The sequence below is a fragment of the Apus apus genome, chromosome 11 (assembly GCF_020740795.1).
Source record: "Apus apus isolate bApuApu2 chromosome 11, bApuApu2.pri.cur, whole genome shotgun sequence".
Taxonomy (NCBI): domain Eukaryota; kingdom Metazoa; phylum Chordata; class Aves; order Apodiformes; family Apodidae; genus Apus; species Apus apus.
The window spans coordinates 17,972,693-17,989,887 of record NC_067292.1 but is presented as its reverse complement, the minus strand read 5'-3'; the positions used below and the strand labels follow the sequence as shown (position 1 = coordinate 17,989,887).

General features: G+C 57.9%; 2 protein-coding genes across 5 annotated transcripts in view; one reads left to right on the top strand and one right to left on the bottom strand.

Moving 5' to 3' along the window:
* Positions 1 to 1,057: 1,057 nt before the first annotated feature.
* On the top strand, positions 1,058 to 5,449 carry SLC38A8 (solute carrier family 38 member 8). The gene is made up of 10 exons (XM_051629295.1): positions 1,058 to 1,165; positions 1,680 to 1,878; positions 2,080 to 2,233; positions 2,374 to 2,478; positions 2,758 to 2,815; positions 3,062 to 3,176; positions 3,305 to 3,452; positions 3,550 to 3,749; positions 3,937 to 3,988; positions 5,353 to 5,449. Exons 1-10 carry the CDS (start codon positions 1,073 to 1,075, stop codon positions 5,447 to 5,449), a joined length of 1,221 nt encoding a protein of 406 aa, XP_051485255.1. The 5' UTR covers positions 1,058 to 1,072.
* Positions 5,450 to 6,090: 641 nt separating this feature from the next.
* NECAB2 (N-terminal EF-hand calcium binding protein 2) overlaps positions 6,091 to 17,195 on the bottom strand; it is a 73,367-nt gene continuing 62,262 nt past the window's right edge. For all 4 annotated transcript variants that reach the window (XM_051629278.1, XM_051629279.1, XM_051629280.1 and 1 more), the window contains 8 exons: positions 9,889 to 10,025; positions 8,193 to 8,311; positions 7,982 to 8,061; positions 7,495 to 7,551; positions 7,241 to 7,353; positions 6,867 to 6,944; positions 6,550 to 6,641; positions 6,091 to 6,365 (listed from right to left, as the gene is read on the bottom strand). In XM_051629278.1, coding sequence (XP_051485238.1) covers positions 6,337 to 6,365; positions 6,550 to 6,641; positions 6,867 to 6,944; positions 7,241 to 7,353; positions 7,495 to 7,551; positions 7,982 to 8,061; positions 8,193 to 8,311; positions 9,889 to 10,025 — 705 coding nt within the window. In that variant the 3' untranslated portion in view covers positions 6,091 to 6,336. The remainder of the gene's footprint in view (positions 6,366 to 6,549; positions 6,642 to 6,866; positions 6,945 to 7,240; positions 7,354 to 7,494; positions 7,552 to 7,981; positions 8,062 to 8,192; positions 8,312 to 9,888; positions 10,026 to 17,195) is intronic.

The window sequence follows — 17,195 nt, the reverse complement described above, 5'->3', positions numbered from 1 at the left end:
GGAGGCCAATTATTTCTGAAGCCTTTGGTGTGCAGCTAATGAAGGCCTGGAAGGGCCCTTTTAGCTCGTTATAAGCCCCGTAGGCAGCAGAGATGTAATGGAGGTGGCAGGCACAATTAGCCATCCATAATTCCTCCTAGCAGCTGATTAAAGTCTCTTTATCCGTCTTACTGAGATCAGAAGGGCACATATTTGGGAAATCAAAAATGCATTAGGGGCTGTCAGCCTGCCTTGGGGGCTGTGTGCTGAGCCCTGGGGAGGTGGCGGGTGCTGGGAATGACATGGAGCTGCCCTGTGTCCCCCCATGTGGAGGAGGGGGCCCTGGTGTCTGCTGTGCAGGCCCCCTGCAGCATCAATCCCCCCACCCTGCTATGTCAGCACCCCTTTCCCTGTGTGGAGCAGGAGATGGGATGGGGTGGCTTCTCACTAAGCTCTCCCCAGCCCTGTTGGGCTTTTGAGCTGCAGCTGAAGCACCAAGGGGTGTCTGGTCACATCCTGCACCCACCAGACCAGTGGTCTGAAGGACACCACAGCTGCCTTCCCTACCCTGGGGGGCTCCCCAAGATGGGAATTTCATGGATGGGGTGAACACAGCCAGAACAGGAGCACTCTGAGCTGCTGGGGCTGTTGGTTTTCCCGCGGGCTGTACCAGCCCCGGGAGACTCGGGGATGGGATGCAGAGGGCTGGTCCCGGGCCAGGGGGACACACGATGCCCACTCCCCCTGCACCCCAGCCGGGATGGGATCGGGACGGGGCTTCCCTCGGGTGAGCTCCGGGAGGCTGTAGGGGGGGGTTCCCACGGTCGGCTCCTGCCCCGTCCCCCGCCGTCCCCCTCCCCACTCCCCGCGGGGGGCGGAGGGTCCGCGGAGCCCCCGCGCCCGCCCCCACGGGGCCCAGCGGAGGGGTGGGTTTTGGGGGGGTTGGGGGGGGGGGGGGTGCGGTCCCCCTGCCCGCCCCGGCCCAGAGCCCTGCCGGGGAGGCGGCGGGATGGAGCGGGCGGCGGGCGAGGACCGGCCCCTGCTGCCGGCGGCGGGCAGCGCCGGGCTCTCCTCTGCCGGAGCCGTCTTCATCATGCTGAAATCGGCGCTGGGCGCGGGGCTGCTGAGCTTCCCCTGGGCCTTCGGCAGGGCCGGTGGGGCCGTCCCCGCCCTCCTGGTGGAGCTGGTAAGGCGGGGAGGAGGGGATGGATCCGGAGCGGGGCGGGGGGGGAGCCCGATCCGGGCTGGAGGATGGGGGCGAGGGGCTGCGGGGACACTCAGCCCTTTGGGGATGCTGAGGCAGCTGCCCACTCGGGAAAAGGGGTGAAGAGAGGGTGGGGTGCACCTGCCCTGCTGTTTGGGGGGCTGGCAGGGACCCTTCCCTTTGCATGGTGTGTCTTGACCCAGGCTGCCAGGGAGAACAGCCAGGGCAGGTGTGCAAAAGCCTCCTTAGAGATGCTCTTTGCATCTGGAGCCGCGCTTCTAGCTGGCTTTCAGCTCAGCCTGAAATAGAATTGACAGGTGGTCCCTGCGTGCCCCCAAACCCCCAATCTAAACCCAAAGTGTCACATAGGGCAGTTTCTCCATCCTTTAGCTGGCCCGTGGTACCCAGGGCCGCAAGGCAACCTGGTCCCCTGGCCCTGCTGGGTTCCCCTGTGTCTGGGATGTGACAGAGGGTCAATGTGGTGCTGTCCCTGCAGGGCTCACTGGTCTTCCTGGTGAGCGGGCTGGTGGTGCTGGGCTACGCAGCAGCCCTGAGTGCCCAGCCCACCTACCAGGGAGTCATCCGGGCGGTGTGTGGGGCAGCAGTGGGGAAGCTCTGCGAGGTCTGCTTCCTCCTCAACCTCTTCATGATCTCCGTGGCCCTCCTCAGAGTGGTGGGCGACCAGCTGGAGAAACGTGAGTTGTGTGTCCCCCCCCCTCTTCCGTGCTTTGCAGCTTGCTTGGGGCTGACAGCTCACAGGAGTGAGGGGCAGGTGGTCCCCTGTGGGCTGGGGGGTTTTCTTGGGACCCCCGAGAACATGGGGCTCCCTGGCCTTGCCATGGTGTGATGCTCCCAGCCCTCTTGGGACATAGCTGACCCCCCAATGCCCCCCACAGTGTGCGACTCCCTGTACCCCAATGGGACACTGAGCGGGGCGCCCCTGCCACCCCCCTGGTACGTGGACCAGCGCTTCACCCTCTCGGCTCTCTGTGCCCTCGTCATCTTCCCGCTCTCTGTCCCCAGGGAGATCGGCTTCCAGAAGTATTCCAGGTACCCTCTGGGCTACCCCTATGGTGGCCCACCCCTAGGCAACCTAGGCCACCTCCTCCCAGGTCCCTGCAGGGCCATGGGACCCCCTCCCTCCTGGCTACCAGGGGTCTGTGTGCTGACACTCTCCCCTGCCCTGGCAGCATCCTGGGCACACTGGCTGCCTGCTACCTCACCCTGGTCATCGTCCTGAAATACTACCTGCAGGCAGAGAGCCTGGGCTTGCCTGAGTCCCCCCAGCCCACCAGGTAGGGGGGCTCAGCCCGGCATCCCTCCTGCCTTGTCACCAGCAGTGGCATGTGGCAGGGCTGGAGGCCAGGGTGGCTCTGGGTCGGCGGTTGAGCTGAGGACAGCACTGGAGGGGCAGTGGGTGGGTGGCAGCCCCCAGCCCCAGCTTTCGCCCCAGCAATTCCCCCTTCTTCCAAAATCACTGGGTGCTAGGTGCCCATGGTGGCATCCTGGCTTCACAGCTGGTGAAGTTCCCCACACCAAGTTCCCCTCTGTGCTTACTCCCCCCCATGCCACAGGGCCTCCTCCTGGACTTCCGTCTTCAGTGTCATCCCCACCATCTGCTTTGGCTTCCAGGTATGTTACCCGGGCCTCACTGTCTCCAGCTGCTGGACCAGCAGCCTCCTGCAGCATCCCAGACCACGGGGACACCATGGGAGGGAGGGTGCAGGGCAGGGGGCCCATGGCTGTCACCAGAGGTGGCTGCAAGCCAGGAGACAAGACCATGGGGGCAGGGGAGAGTGGGAGAAGGCACTCCCAGGAGCCAGGGCGGGGCAGGTTGTCCATGCACAGCCCCCCAGCACCGTTCCCTGTGCCTTGCAGTGCCACGAGGCCTGTGTGGCCATCTACAGCAGCATGCGCAACCAGAGCTTCGCCCACTGGGTCGCTGTCTCCGTGGTCTCCATGCTCATCTGCCTGCTCATCTACTCCCTTACTGGTAACCCCAGCAGCTGGACCCGTCCACCCCACTCCTTGCCCTGGAAGTCCCCTCTCCATGGGGCTCTTCTGTCCTCCCTGCCCCCTCCCTCAGGGCTGCTGCCACCCACCCTCACCTCCCCACCGCAGGGCTCTATGGCTACCTGACCTTCGGCAAGGCTGTGGCATCTGACGTCCTGATGTCCTACCCAGGGAATGACCCGGTGGTCATCGTTGCCCGCCTGCTCTTCGGCGTCTCCATCATCACCATCTACCCCATCGTGGTGTTGCTGGGCAGGTGAGGGGCGAGGGGAGGGAGCTGGGTGTCCCTCCCTGGCTGATGTGGCTCCTCCGGGTGCCGTCACACACCCCTTCCTCCTCCCCACGCCCTCCAGGTCGGTGGTGCGGGACATGTGGGTGCCCCCCAAGCGCAGGGTGGTGGCAGTGCCTGAGGCACGGGAGCGATGGAGCCGGGTGGCACTGACAGTGGCCTGGATGGCCACCACACTTGTCATTGCCCTCTTTGTCCCGGACATTGGCAAGGTCATCGAGCTCATCGGGGGCATCAGCGCCTTCTTCATCTTCATCTTCCCAGGCAAGTGCAAGTGGTGGGAGGGAGGGAAAGGGGTCACCAGTGCCAAGAGCATCCCTGCAGGGGCTGTGGGGGGGCAGGTGGCTCATCCTGGCCCCGTGTCAGGGGCGCAGGGGTGTGTGCTTGTGGGGGATGGTGACAGGGTGAGGGGTGGCTTGGCAGCAGGGCTGAGCCTCTGTGTTGGTGGCAGGGCTGTGCCTGGTGTGCATGACTGGGACCTGCACCCTTGGGCCACGCAAAAAGTGAGTGTCTGTGGGCTGGGGGGAGGAGGGGGGGCAGACATGGCATCCCATGGCCCAAGCAGGGTCCTTGGGGTGACATTTAAGCCAGGGGGGAGCCCTGGGAGGAAGGGATTTGGGGAACCTGTAGGCACTGAAGCAGCAGTGCACGCTGCAGGACATGGGGTCTGTGGTGGGGCTGAAGGGTGGGTATGGAGGGTTGTGCCCAAACATTGGAGGTATTCCTGGGTACCAGGGGTGTGCCCCAGTATCAGGGATGAACCCAGGCACCAGAGAGGTGCCCATGAACCAGGTATGTGCCCAGGGATCTGGGAGGAGCCCAAGAGGGCAGCTGTAAAGAAAAGAGAGCTGTAGGGTTTGGAAGTACTGGGGTACTTGGTGGGGTCTGGGGTAGAGGTCAGGGTGGGGGTCAGAGGAGCACAGTCCCCCGAGGTAGGCAGCCATTGGGTGTCCATTGTCTGTTGTGCCAGGGTGGTGCATCCCCATCACTGCTCCTGGCCAGAGAGGCAGAGTCTGAGTGAGGATGGAGGTGATGTGATGGGATCCTGTCCCCTATGATGGTGGGGAGGAGCACCCCAGAACCTTGTGGGTCTCAGCCAAGAGGCTGCCCTAGGGGGCCCATGGCTGTCTGGGCAGGGGCAAGGTTGCCCCCCCATTCACTGAAGCAGTGGAGGAGGGGGTGCAAAACAGGAGGCAAGTAGGGACACCTGGGTAGGTGACAAGGACGTGAGAGGTCCCTCAGGGAGACTCACCAGGGCGTGATCCCGGGAGTACCATCACCAGGAGAGGGGGCGACAGGAGCCGGGGCAATGGGGCCAGCGAGGTCTGCCAGGGCAGCTCGGGAAGGTGCCCGGTGCTGACAACCCCACGATGGAGCAGCAGTGGGGGCTGGGGGTGAGTGCTGCATCCCGGGGGCTCCGGGTCCGGCCAAGGGAGGCGGGGGGGGCTATGTGACCGGGACAGGGGATGGTGACAGGGGGTGCAGGGGATGGAGCCGGGGCGGGGGGCAGGGAATGTAGCAGCAGGAGGGGGGCTGGGGCTGCCTGTCTCTGTAGGGATGTGTGGGACGAGCAGGCACAGCCGGTTTGGGGGGTCTGTGCCCCCGTTGGGGGGGCGGCAGGGCACGGGCAGAGCTGGGGATGGTCTCCTGGTGGTGGCTGCTGGGCTTTTGACTGGGGTTTTGCGTGTCGTTGCAGTGGGCACGGGGGACAAGGCGCAGGGGACAGCGGGGTCTTCGGCCACCCGCTGGGAGCGATGCAGAGGAGCGCGGCAGAGGAGGCTGAGACCCCGCAGAGGGCTGGGGGGAGGGCGGTGTGTTACGGGGGGGCTGGCTCTGTCCCACGCACTCCCTGCTGGTGTCCCCACAGGGCTGCACTCATCGCCTGGGGTGTCCTCTCCGTGCTCGGGGGTGCTTTCGTCTGCGGGCAGAGCGCTGCCTTGGCCGTGCTGGGGCTGCTGCGCTGAGCGGCCCCGAGACCCTCACCGTGACACCCCCACCCTGTCCCACCTCCTCCCCAGCCCCACCGGCCCGCGTGGGTCCCCCGGACACGGCAACACCGCTGGATCCCTTCGTGGTTTTATTGGGCATCACCGTCCCTGCTGTTACAGCGGCTAATAAAGAGGGGACAGGGGATCGGGCCCCGCCGCGCACCCCGAGGGACCCCCGGGCACAACGGGGCGGGGGGCGGGGGGGGGGAGGCAGGACAGGCAGTGACAGACAGACACACAGACCCGGGGGTGGGGGGGGCAGCCACCCCCATGCCTGCAAGGCATCCGTTGCCACCTCACAAAGGAAACCCCTCGGGACCACCCGCATCCCACAGGACTAAGGGGGTACCCTGGGGGCAGGGATACCCCCCCTTTGCCTGCCCACCCCAGACCCCCCCCTTCCCACACATACACACACACAGGGTACACAGCTTCAGTCCCCTCCCTGCCCCCTCCCGGGCAGCCCTGGGGACCAGCAGGGACCCCCAACCTACCCCACCCAGGGGGACTCCAGCCTTCCACTCCCACCCCTTACCCTCATCACCCCCTACCCCTCCCTCATTCCCTGCCTGCCCATGCCTGGAGAATGCCCCCCACACACCCCCTGCCAGCCCCTCCCTGCCAGACCCCCAGGGGGCAGCCCCCCCAGACACCAGCCCACTCCAGGGAGAGGTGACCCAGGTGTTGGGGTAGGTGGGACACACACACACACCCCCATGGGGTGCTGGGGATACACACGGGGGTTTCCTTTACTGCAGACAGGTCACACAGACACCTCCCACTTCCCTCCCCCCCTGCCACACAGGGGGTCACGGCCACCCCACGGCGGGGACGGGCGCTGGCGGGACCCCCGGCACCAGGGGTCACTCTCGGCTCAGGGTGCACCAGGCAGCTGCAGGGGGAACGCACCAAAGGGTCACCCCCCCCCGGCCACACATCACCCCGATGCCATCCCAGTCTCCCCCAGCCCACCATGCTGTCCCTACCCCGTCGCCCCCCACACCCCTGCTCCCCCACAGCAGGAGTGGTGCTGGCAGCCCGGGGACCCCCACCCTGTGGGGCAGCTGCCCTCCTACCTGGCACGGCCACGCTGGAGATGGCCTCAGGCTGGCTCAGTGTGTCCACCTTGACGTGCTGGAAGCCCTTGCAGGTGGCACTCTGCAGGTGCCTGTGCCCAGGCAGGACAGAGTGAGTGACAGCCTCCCCCAAAATCACCATATCCCCCCCTCCCCGCCTCAAATCCCCTTGGCTCTGGCAGGGGCTGGGTGCCAGCAATCCCTGGGCAAAGTGCCCTGCCTTTTCAGGTCAGGACAGAGAGACCTACAGTCCCCCATAGCCAAAGGCATCCCCCAGGTGACCCGAGGATGGTCATCCCACGGAGACTGTCCCCTACCTCTTCCAGTCCTCCTCAGTCTCCCAGAACTCATAGATGATGAAGGTGACCCCATCAGGCAGCTTCACTGCGGTGACACTGGTGGGCACAGGGAGAGAGGCGTGAACCCCCAACCCTGGGGCATCCCTCCCTGCTCAGCAGCCACCGGGTGGCTGACCCCAGCCCCAGCAGCCCCTATGGGGTGAATCCCCCCCCCCATCCAGCCCCTCCCACAGCACATGCAAAAGAGTTTTGGTGGCCAAGCATCACTACACCCCAAATCCTGGCTGTTCTGCCTCAGCCCGTCCCTTGGTGGGGTGGCCTTGCTTGCAGAGGCAGCAAGATCCCCCTCCCCTGTTACTCCCCCCGACCCCCCAAAGCACAGAGGTACCCACTGGAAGCAGTCCCTCTCCCCGGCCACGCTCTTCAGGTACTGCTTCAGGGAGCTGCAGAACTCGCCCAGGTGCTTGTGTGACACTGTCATCTCGTCCCGCACCAGGAGGAGGTACTGCCGGGCCCCCGAAACACAGCGACACGTGAGACCCCTAAAACACCGTGACACCCCCCCCAAAAAAAACCCCAAACCAACAGCCCCCCAGGCCCGATGCCAGCCCACAGGGCCACCCCGGGGCCGGCCGGGCAGCCTCACCGTGCAAGCCGCGCTCTCGCTGTCCGACAGCCGCTGGTGCAGGTCGAACCAGAGGGTCTGGGGGAAAGGGGGAGGAAGCAGTGCGGTGGTTTGGGGGTGGGCTGGGGCTGCGTGTCCCTCCCAGGCCAGCAGGTTTCTGTCCCCAGTGCTTTGCAGGGCTCTGTGCCCCCTTCTCTGCAGGGGATGGCTCTGAGAGCCGTTTTGCTCCTTCAGTCCCTAGATGGAGTGAGACTGCCCCTGCAGGAGACCTGGCCTTCTGCCTTGGCTTTTTCTTGTTTAAATGAACGCACAGTTACTTGTTCCACATTCAGTAGCTGCAGGCACCTCATCTGATGTAGTGTTCTCCACCACCAGCGACCCAACTCCCACCCACGGCCCACACATGGCACGGGGATGAACTTGGCCACTTCTTGGTCACCAACCAGGGCAGAGGGGTGGTGGTGGGACACCCAAGGGACACCCCAGGTGTGGAAAGGCTGCCTCTCACCTTGTCCTCGAGCCTGCCGATCAGCTCAGCCAGCCTGTTGATCTGCCCCTCCAGCCCCTCTGCCTTGGTGTCAGGGGAACCTGTGTGGAGCCAGGAGGCAGTGATGGGGCAAGGGGCACTCACAGGCACCCTCAAGAGCCCTCTAAGAGTCCAGCATTGCCCTGATCCCTTTCCCAAGCATGCTGAGCCACCCCAGGCTGCCATCACTTACCACTCTGCAAACTCTTCCCATGCTCCCTGGGGACCATCCGGCTGGTGGGAGAATAGCTGGGCACGGGGCTGTCATACCAGGTGTCCATCAGACCATGGCCAGCCTTGCTGGGCCAGTGCCTGCAACCAAAGAGCAACCAGGCTGTCAGAGAGGGCAGAGCCAGGCACAGACAGCACAGGGTGAGCCAGCCCTAGGAACCCAACATCTGAGCATCCCTTTTGGCTCCCAGTCCCCTTGGAGAGCAGCTCCGTGCCAGGTGCCCACTGATGCCCCAGCTCCTCTTGGAGTCTCTTGCCAGCCATGTGACTCCTGGCAGGAGACAACAAGGTGAGTGTTGGGGCATCCATGTGCACACCACAGGCCAGCATTGTCCCTGCCCTCCTGTCCCTCCCCAGGCACCTGACCCCTCCAGAACCCAGCAGCTGGGTGCCCTCTCTGGCCCCTTTCTGGATACCCTGGGCAGTTTTGGCTGGCTCCTTTGGTGTCAACATCTGAGCTGCTGTTGTGTCCCAAAATCAGCCAGTGTGGACTTGGCCATTCACACAGGAACGTGAGGAGTGGATCTGGTCCCAAAGAACATCCCCAAGATAAGGAAGCAAGAGCAGAGATAAAGGTGGCAGGAACACCCCCATTGCCACAGACTGTGCACTAATCCCACTGCCAGAGCTGAACAATCCTTTGTCAATAGGCAGGAAATTAGGCAAGAGCAGAGAGAGATTTCTTTTTAATCCCAATTTAATGAGGTGGCACAGGCTTGGATGCTCTGCTCTCACACTTGTTTGGTTTTTTTTTTGCAGCCCTTCATTTTGGTGCTTTTTAGGCCAGCTCTCTGTCTGCCCATGGCTCAGGGAAGCCAAGGCATGTCCCCAGCATCCCGTGGCCTCCTGCTTTGGAGGTATGGCAGGAGAGGGATTTGCTTCAGGAGCATCTGATGAACAGTTTCTATGGCAACCTGTCCTGGTTACAGCCAGTGATGGCAGCACTCTGGGGAGGCAAGTGACACTGTGACACCATGGGGGCTGTGCTGAGGTACCCCTTTGACTTGAGAAATATTGAAACCATCTCCTCCAAGCTTGGCAGGATTTGGTAGGATAGGTAGCTCAAACCAGGACAATGTGCCAGGCTGCTGGGATGGGGACAGTACCCTCCACGTGGGAACTTGAGAGGGTGGTACCAGTCCCTGGTGCATGAGCCACCTTGGATTTCTGTCGAGGATTTCCCCCACTGGATGTCCTGGCAGGAGGGGCACCATTCCAGGAGGAGGGCCACCATTCCCAGCATGGGATGCCTGTCTGCCACAGGCTGTCCCCAGCACACCCCAGACCCAGCCACCATGCCATGGTGCCCATGTTCCACCCTGGATGGGACTAGTGGCTTTGCTCAGAGTACCAGCCCCATGCACCCAGCACCCCACAGCCCAATCCTGGGGTGCTGCTCCCCCATTTGCATCCCCAGGGTCACGGAGGGGCCAAGTGAGGCTCTCAGGGCTGTGGGGCAGGAACAGAGAGGTGGAGGAAAACCCTGAGAGCTCTCGGGAAGCTGGGAAGGAGACCAAGAGACAGGCAGGTGCTGGCCCCGCTGCCTGTGCCCCCGCACACCACTGACCTCCTTCTCCCTCTTCCCACGAAAGCAGCTCCCACCCCTGCCCCGAAACCGGGCCGGGGCAGAGAGGGGAAGGGGGGGAGGTGCTGCAGACCTGGCGGGGTGGGTTTGCTCGTCGATGGCGTCCACGGCGCTCTCCACCGAGCTCAGCAGAGACTGGGTCTGGTTCGCCGTCTCCTTCAGCAGGAAGCGGGTGACAAACTGGTCCACGTTGCTGCCGCTCTCGTACACCTGTCCAGGCAGAGAGGGAAGGGGGGGGGGGGGGTAACACCCAGCACCCCGGGCACCCCCCCCTTGCCACAGCACCCCGCCACACTCCTGCTGGCCCCCTCCGTGTCCCCAGACGTAAGGGCTGAAGGAGGAACGAGCACCTGCTGTCCCACCCCATAGGAAGCATATAGCCCCCCTCCCCCAGCACACAATGATCCCCCCTCATTATCCATCTCCACACCCACCCGGGACAGACTTATGTGATGGGAGGGAGTGTGGGCACATCAGCATTTAAGGCAATCACAGCTATGTAGGTATCTGGACGTGGGTAATAACAATACAGAGATCAGCATTAAAGCACGGTGTAGATAAACCAAGCAATGTAAAGAGGCAACCACCCCAAGCCCACAGCTGGTCTCCTCCCTGTGATCTTAACTTTCTTTACTGCTGCCTGGCAGGGCAAGATCCAGTGGGTGAAGGTATGAAAAGTGGCCCCTCCAGTGCCCTGGACACCCTTTTGGAGCCCTGACCAGCCTCCTGCCAGCCACCAGCAGAGGCAGGACACTGGCACAGCCAGACTGACACCCACAAAACCAGTCCAACATCCCTCCAATAGCATTCCAACCACCAGTCCAACTGGTCTGACACCAGGTCTGGCTGAACTTAATCACTCAGCAGCAGAGCTATGAAGACTTGCAGTGAAAAAAAGGCTCCTCTAAACCCAAACTCACCAGCATCCCTTTTTTGCCAGAGTCCTTCCAACCCATCAGGTCCTGCTGGGAAAGCAGGTGGGCCAGGCAAAGCCTGGCACTGGTCTCCTTGGGGACTGACAACCTTTTGGTGCCATGAGATGGGGTTGGATGCTCCTGGCTCCCAGCATGACCCTGGCAATGAGCAAACTCAGGGGTGGTCCCAGCACCACCAGTTAGCTGGGCACACAGCAGCACAACATGAGTACCCTGAGCTCCCCAAAGCAAACTATTCTTGTTTTATGGCAAACTGATTAACAAGGGTTATCTCCATGGCAACCAGAGCAGCTCCGAAAGAACCCAGAGGGCCTTTATCTTCTATTTTAAATCATAAAAGAAGAATGAGCTGAAGAACAACACTGCTGGGGAAACTGGTGGCTGAGCTGATTTCTCACTCCCAGCTTGGTAGAGGAGCATGGGTTACTTGCTGGCTTCTGGAGCACCCGACCTGTGCTGTGGTTAATGACTCCTCTGGAACACAGAAACATGCTGCCTCCCCTGTCACAGCCAGGGTGTTTCTGGGGGGACAGGAAGATGTGGCCATCGTCACTGGAGAGCCAAGCTGAAGGGCCCTGCCATGTGCCCTGTGGTCTCCTGCCTGCTGGGCTGGTGAGGAGGGAGGTGCAAGGAGGGCAGGGATCCATGCACTGTGTTGCTCTTTCACTGGCACAGAATACCCCAGGTCAGCTGGAGACAGGACCAGCTCAGAGCAATTCATGGGCTGCAGCAGATCTGCATGAGGACCAAGCACTAGGATGCTCCTTGGGTCCAGAGGATGCATTCAGCAGCACCCTGACACCATCTGAGCCTTTCTCCAAGCAAGACCATGCTCCCTCCATAGCCCCAGTGCTCCCCAGCACAGCCCAGCACCACCATTATCCAAAAAGCCAGCACCAATGTGGGATATAGGGAGATATGTCAGCAGACGGGGCAGGTGAAGGGGAACCTCCCTTGTCAGGGATTATCAAAGCCTTAGAAACACAACAACGAGTCACAGCCTCTGAGTTATCTCCATCCTCCATGGCTTGGCAATGGCTAAAAGCAAGGTCAGATGGTTTGGAAAACCTGCTCACTGGCTGGTTGTTAACAGTGAGATTCACAACACCCCAACACTGGGCACACTGGGGCCCCCTCTGTGAGTGGCACAGACACAACCACCAGACAGACACACAGCCAGAGAGCCAAGGGAGGGATGTGAAAACATTGGCTGAGCACTTGGGTTGGGGAAAAAAATAAAAAAATTGAATGCAGTCACAAATATTCCCAGAGAGCTGGACAATCTCTGCTCTCCCTAGAAAAATACACTCACAACTCACCCAGAAGGTGAAATACAAACACACACTATATATGTGTGTGTGTGTATTCTTTCCAAACACCATATTACACACATACACACACAGACATACGTGTTATACCTGAACAAGTTTGCATGGGCAGGTACCTTCATCTTCCTCCTTGGGAAGGGCCTCACTTTGTGCCCAAACTGCCCTTTTGCCCAGACAGTTATTTTAGCATTTAATGCACCTTCCACAGTCCCCACTCTGGCTGAGGAGGGTGTATTAAATCAATAAATCTCCTTGGCAAAGACATGCCACTGCATTTGGGATCCAAAAGTGTTTCTTTTGCTGTTCCCCTCCTCCACAGCTGCTCCCCCCTGCCTGTGACCAGCCCCTTGCCCCTAATGAAGCCAGAAATATATTAATCAGGTGCTCAGGCAGGCTCTGCTATAATTACAGATGGGTTCTGATTAACTCTCAGCTCTGATTGCTGGTGCTGGGGATCTGATTGCTGCCTCAGTGGAGGGTGGCTGTTCCCTGGGCTGGGGGGCCCTTAGAATAGAAGGCTGCAAGAGTATGTGTAGTTAAATGTTGGGATTTAATTATCTCATTGCAGCCTATAATCTTGATTCAGCTTTAGGAAAAAAAATCATACAGGTGATTCACATCTTCATTGAAATCAGCTTGGCTCCCTACATGGACATTCTTTGGGTGGATGGACTAAGCTACACCAGCCAGGGCAGAAGAACACTGGGGTGTCCATGGAGATCTGATGCTTTTTGGCAGCCCAATAGCTCTGAAATTAAAACAATGGTGGGTTTTCCACACACCACCCCCAGCCCAGCCATTTGCCAGCCCAGCTGTGACATTTGCTCTCAGGAGCCAGGTCTGAAATGCTTGTGCTCAGAGGCTTTTCAGGCTCTCCTCTGTCTTGCTTGGTTTTACAAAAACAAGTCATTAAGAGGACAAGCTCCAAAGGAATCCTTCCCATCGTCTTATTAAAACATTTGTCAGTCTGTCTTAGAGAGATTTAATGAGGTTTGGTCTTATTAATTCCACCCTGAAGAGTTATTTCCTCCTTGCTTTACTCGAGAAGTTAAAATATTTATGGAGCTAATATAATAATTACTGCTCAGTGAAGCTGCCTTGTGCCAGAAGCTCGTGGAGGGGCCTCTCCAAGCCAGCTCTTTTCCATCCAGCCAGTCCATTTTTTTCAAGGCTAGAAAGACTTTGGCATCACAGACACAAGCCTGCCTGCTGCTCAAAGCCCTGCCAAGGTTCTTCCAGCTCTCCAACAGCCTCAAATCTGCCCAGATTCTGGCACAGATTAATGAAAACATTCTTGGGAGGTGTTGTTTGAGCAAGTTACCACTGGGATGTTGGTGCTGTTGAGAGCTTGGACTTGCCAACACCAGGCATCCCTCACTGGGCTCCCGTGGCTGTGTTCCTGTGGGTATCTAATGCCTGGGAAAGGAGATTTTTTGAGGCTGTTGAGCATCTCAAAGCTTCTCTGCTGGCATTTTTAAAGGTCACTATTTAGCTCATTAAGACTACAGGATGTGAAATATAAATGATCCTGTGCCACCCATGGACTGGGAGACCCCCCAGAGACAACCCCACACATTCCCTTTGCCTGGCAGCCCAAGCAGGCTTTCCAGTGCTGGTTGTCAGTGAAACTGGCCAAACTGGCTGGCATTTACCAAGCCTGGGGACACTGACAGCTCCTCCAGTTTCTACGAACTCCAGCCACCTCCAGAGCTCCTTTTCAAACAGAAACCAGAGCCAGTCTGTTTCACCCACACTTCTCCTCCAGTTAAAAAAACCCAGCAACCCATCAACAAACCCATTGCCACACCATGAAACACCCCTGTCAGACCTCATCCTGGCATGAAGGAGAGGTTATCTTCCACCTACTCATCCTTGAAACACCAGGCATGTGTTGTGCTGTCACCTCCAAGTGGCTGATTTAAAGTCGTTGCTCATAATTGCCTGTTTTCTTCTGAGACATATTTTCTTATAATTAGAGCAACACTCAGACCTGTCTCTTGCTCCTTTCCCTTCCCCCTGACTCTTAGATCCCTTCACAAGCTGAGACACAAAACTGATTGCCTGGCACATAATCAGTAGAAGAAACCTGAAGAGAACAGACACTTAAATAGTTGGTAAATGAAAGCATTAACATATGAAAGCATTAACATATGAAAGACCCTCAGCCTTCCCCAAATGGCTCTGAAGCAACAAGACACCTGTTCAGATTAAAAAATAAACCAAGATTATGGCATCACATGGGTTTTAAGCCTTCTGCTGTGAAATCCTCCTTTTATACATCTGGGTGTTGGAGCCTGCTCAGCTCCTTTTTGTCTTGTCAGGTCCTGAAGGTGTCCTGCCATGGACCCTTCCTGAGCAATTCATCACAGTCCTTCTCATTGTTAGAAAAATCTCCTTGCTGCAGGATAACCCCATCAGTTCTCATTGGATAGGGGGGCAGGTAAGTGCTGGCCCACAGTCACCTCCTGGGGTCACCTGTGGATCAAACAGCCCCTCTGCACCCTGAGCAGGTGCAGGCAAAGAACAGGCTTGGAAACAAAGTGCAGTCTCCTGCTTCTGATCACCCTGGCTATAATTAGCTTTTCCCTTCACACAAGTTCCTAATTAGCTGTTTTTAGTACCCAAAAGACTGTAAATTAATACATATTTTATCTCTGTTTTCTGAGGAAAGTACAGATTTTGTTTTCCAAACAGGACCTACTGAAAAGACCCTGCAGACGTCAGGGCGTGGGATGGTCAAGCTGCTGAAAGCTCAGGCTGGCTGTGCCAGCCTTGACTTGGTCCCTTTTGGTGGCTCCTCCAAAGCTGCTCTTGGACTTTCTGGCAAGACACAGCACTGATGTCTGGTGGATTTACTCCCTTCACCCTACGGTTTATCTACTAGCCTCAAAACAGGAGGGAGGAGGAGGAAGACCATGTCCTGTAGGAGGTCCATGAGACCTGGAGCCAAGGCAGGACCTGGAGAGAAGATGCTGTTCCTTCTCAGAGTGTGAGGAATGATGTATATGAATTTTGCACTGACAGACAAGCAGAAGAGCAGTGAATAAACATCTCCATCTAAAAATAATCCCCAAGAGAGACCTTCCTAAGACTCTTCCCCCTGCCAGCCCTGCTGGGCTCCTGGCAGTCTAGCTCCTGGATCTCACACACAACCCTGTGGGACTGGCAAGGAAATCACTCTGAGTGGCATCACCCAGAGAATCAGCTTCTGGGCTGGAGTCTGAATGGGAAAGTTGGGCAAAATTCAGCTCCTGTAGAACTGGAGTAGCACTTGCTGCTTTACAATACAATATTGTTTTAAAATGAATGTCAGAGAAGAGCTGCAGAAGTACTTTCTGAGAAGCTAAACGAATGTGCCTTGTTTCCTTTTAAGTTACTCTTGAACTATAAAGTTCCATAACTTCTCCAGAAATTCACATCCTTATTTTCTTGCTAGAGAAATTGATACTGATGTTGTTCAGGAACGTTTCATTCAAAAAATGTGGAAAGATGACTCTGCCTTTACCAATTCACTGCCTCATCAGCATTCTTTGCAGCCAAAACCATTCACCATGAATACACCTTGAACTGCATCATGGAAGGGTTTCAAAGCTGGTGGTTCATCATAAAATCACCCATCCAAGAAAGGGGCAAAAAAGCAGCTAATAAACCCTAATTAGCTCTTAATCCCTCCCTGACAGAGCAGATCTCTGTCTGCAAATGTGAGGATGAATGATGCTCTGAGCCCCCCAGAAAAGGAAAACCGGTCCTTTGGGCAAACATCCCAACCCCTAAAGAGCCAAACACTTCCAAGAGGAAGCCAATGAGAACCCAGGATCTCCTGGGCTTCGGCAGGTACAAAAATCACCAGGAGATAAGCTGTTCCCATGCACTGCTCCAGGGACAACCTTGGTATGAGCACCAGGTTTGTTCAGCAGAGCAGGAGAAAACCTGCTCAAGTAAAATGAAAGGATGAGATAAAGGATTAGCTGGAGAGTGGGTGGAAAAGATTATTTTTAAGGATTATTTCCACCATCTATTTTATCTCGAGGTGTCATCATTCAAAAAAAGAGCAGTATCATCTTTGGCAAGCTTAATTTTGGCAGGTAAGAATACAAATGAGAGCACTCATTGCTGTTCTGGACTGTGCTATAAAAACAACAAAGAAACCAAAAACCCATCCATCTTTTTTAGCATCCAAGACTGGTGGCAGATGGTGCTCATTTTGGGGCTGTGACTGCACTGCTCAAACAAGCCCTTCTGTGGAGTGAGCTGCTGGTTCCTGGATGCCAGGGGAGACCCAGAGCCACCCTGGCACCAGCAGTGGGGAGAGCAGATCCATCACAGAGGCTCCCACCCAGCCCCAGGAGGCCACTGTCAATTATTCACAGCCACCACATGTCACAGGGCAGAGATGAGAATTGCAGCAGGAACAATTTAACTCACAAATGATGGCTACAAACCTGTGTGCATACACCTCTGAGCTCCCAAGTGCTGCTGGAGCATCAGCAGCTGGTACTGGAGGTCAGTACATGCTGTTTTCACTTTATGATTTATGTGTATCTAAATAATGATGCTCAGAGGAGAACACGTTGGCAGGTGGTTTGGGTCCACGACACGAGAGGAGGAGAGGCACAGCCCTTCCCTGCCCTGTCCCAGCCAGCACCAGTGAGATCAGCTCCATCCCACTCCACGTGCATGATGGGGAGCTGCCATTTCAGCTCTGGTTTTGGGCAGCTCTACTTTCCAAGCACTCTCCTTCCAGCTGGCAAGGCTTACACCAGCTGGGACAGGGCTCACACCAAGGATGGCCACCCATACCTGACTGCTGCCCGACAGGAACAGTTTAACCTTAAATCTGAGCTGCTTTTTCTTTGAGGGCATTCTTAACTCAGCATTTTTTGGGATTTCTTCACAGACTGCTTGTAAAGGTTTCCCTCTCTCCTAAGGCTCAGCCGTGCTGGTCTTTCCATGCCCAGTGCTGCAAAATGCTGGTTGGGCAGACGCAGGGAGCAGGAGCAGCCCCAGGGGGGCTCATCCCTCATCCTGGGCACTCCCAGAGCCTGGCAGGGATGCTGGAGGCATTGCTGGGCACTGGTGCATCTCTGGGCATCATCCCACAGTGGGCAGCCCCGAGC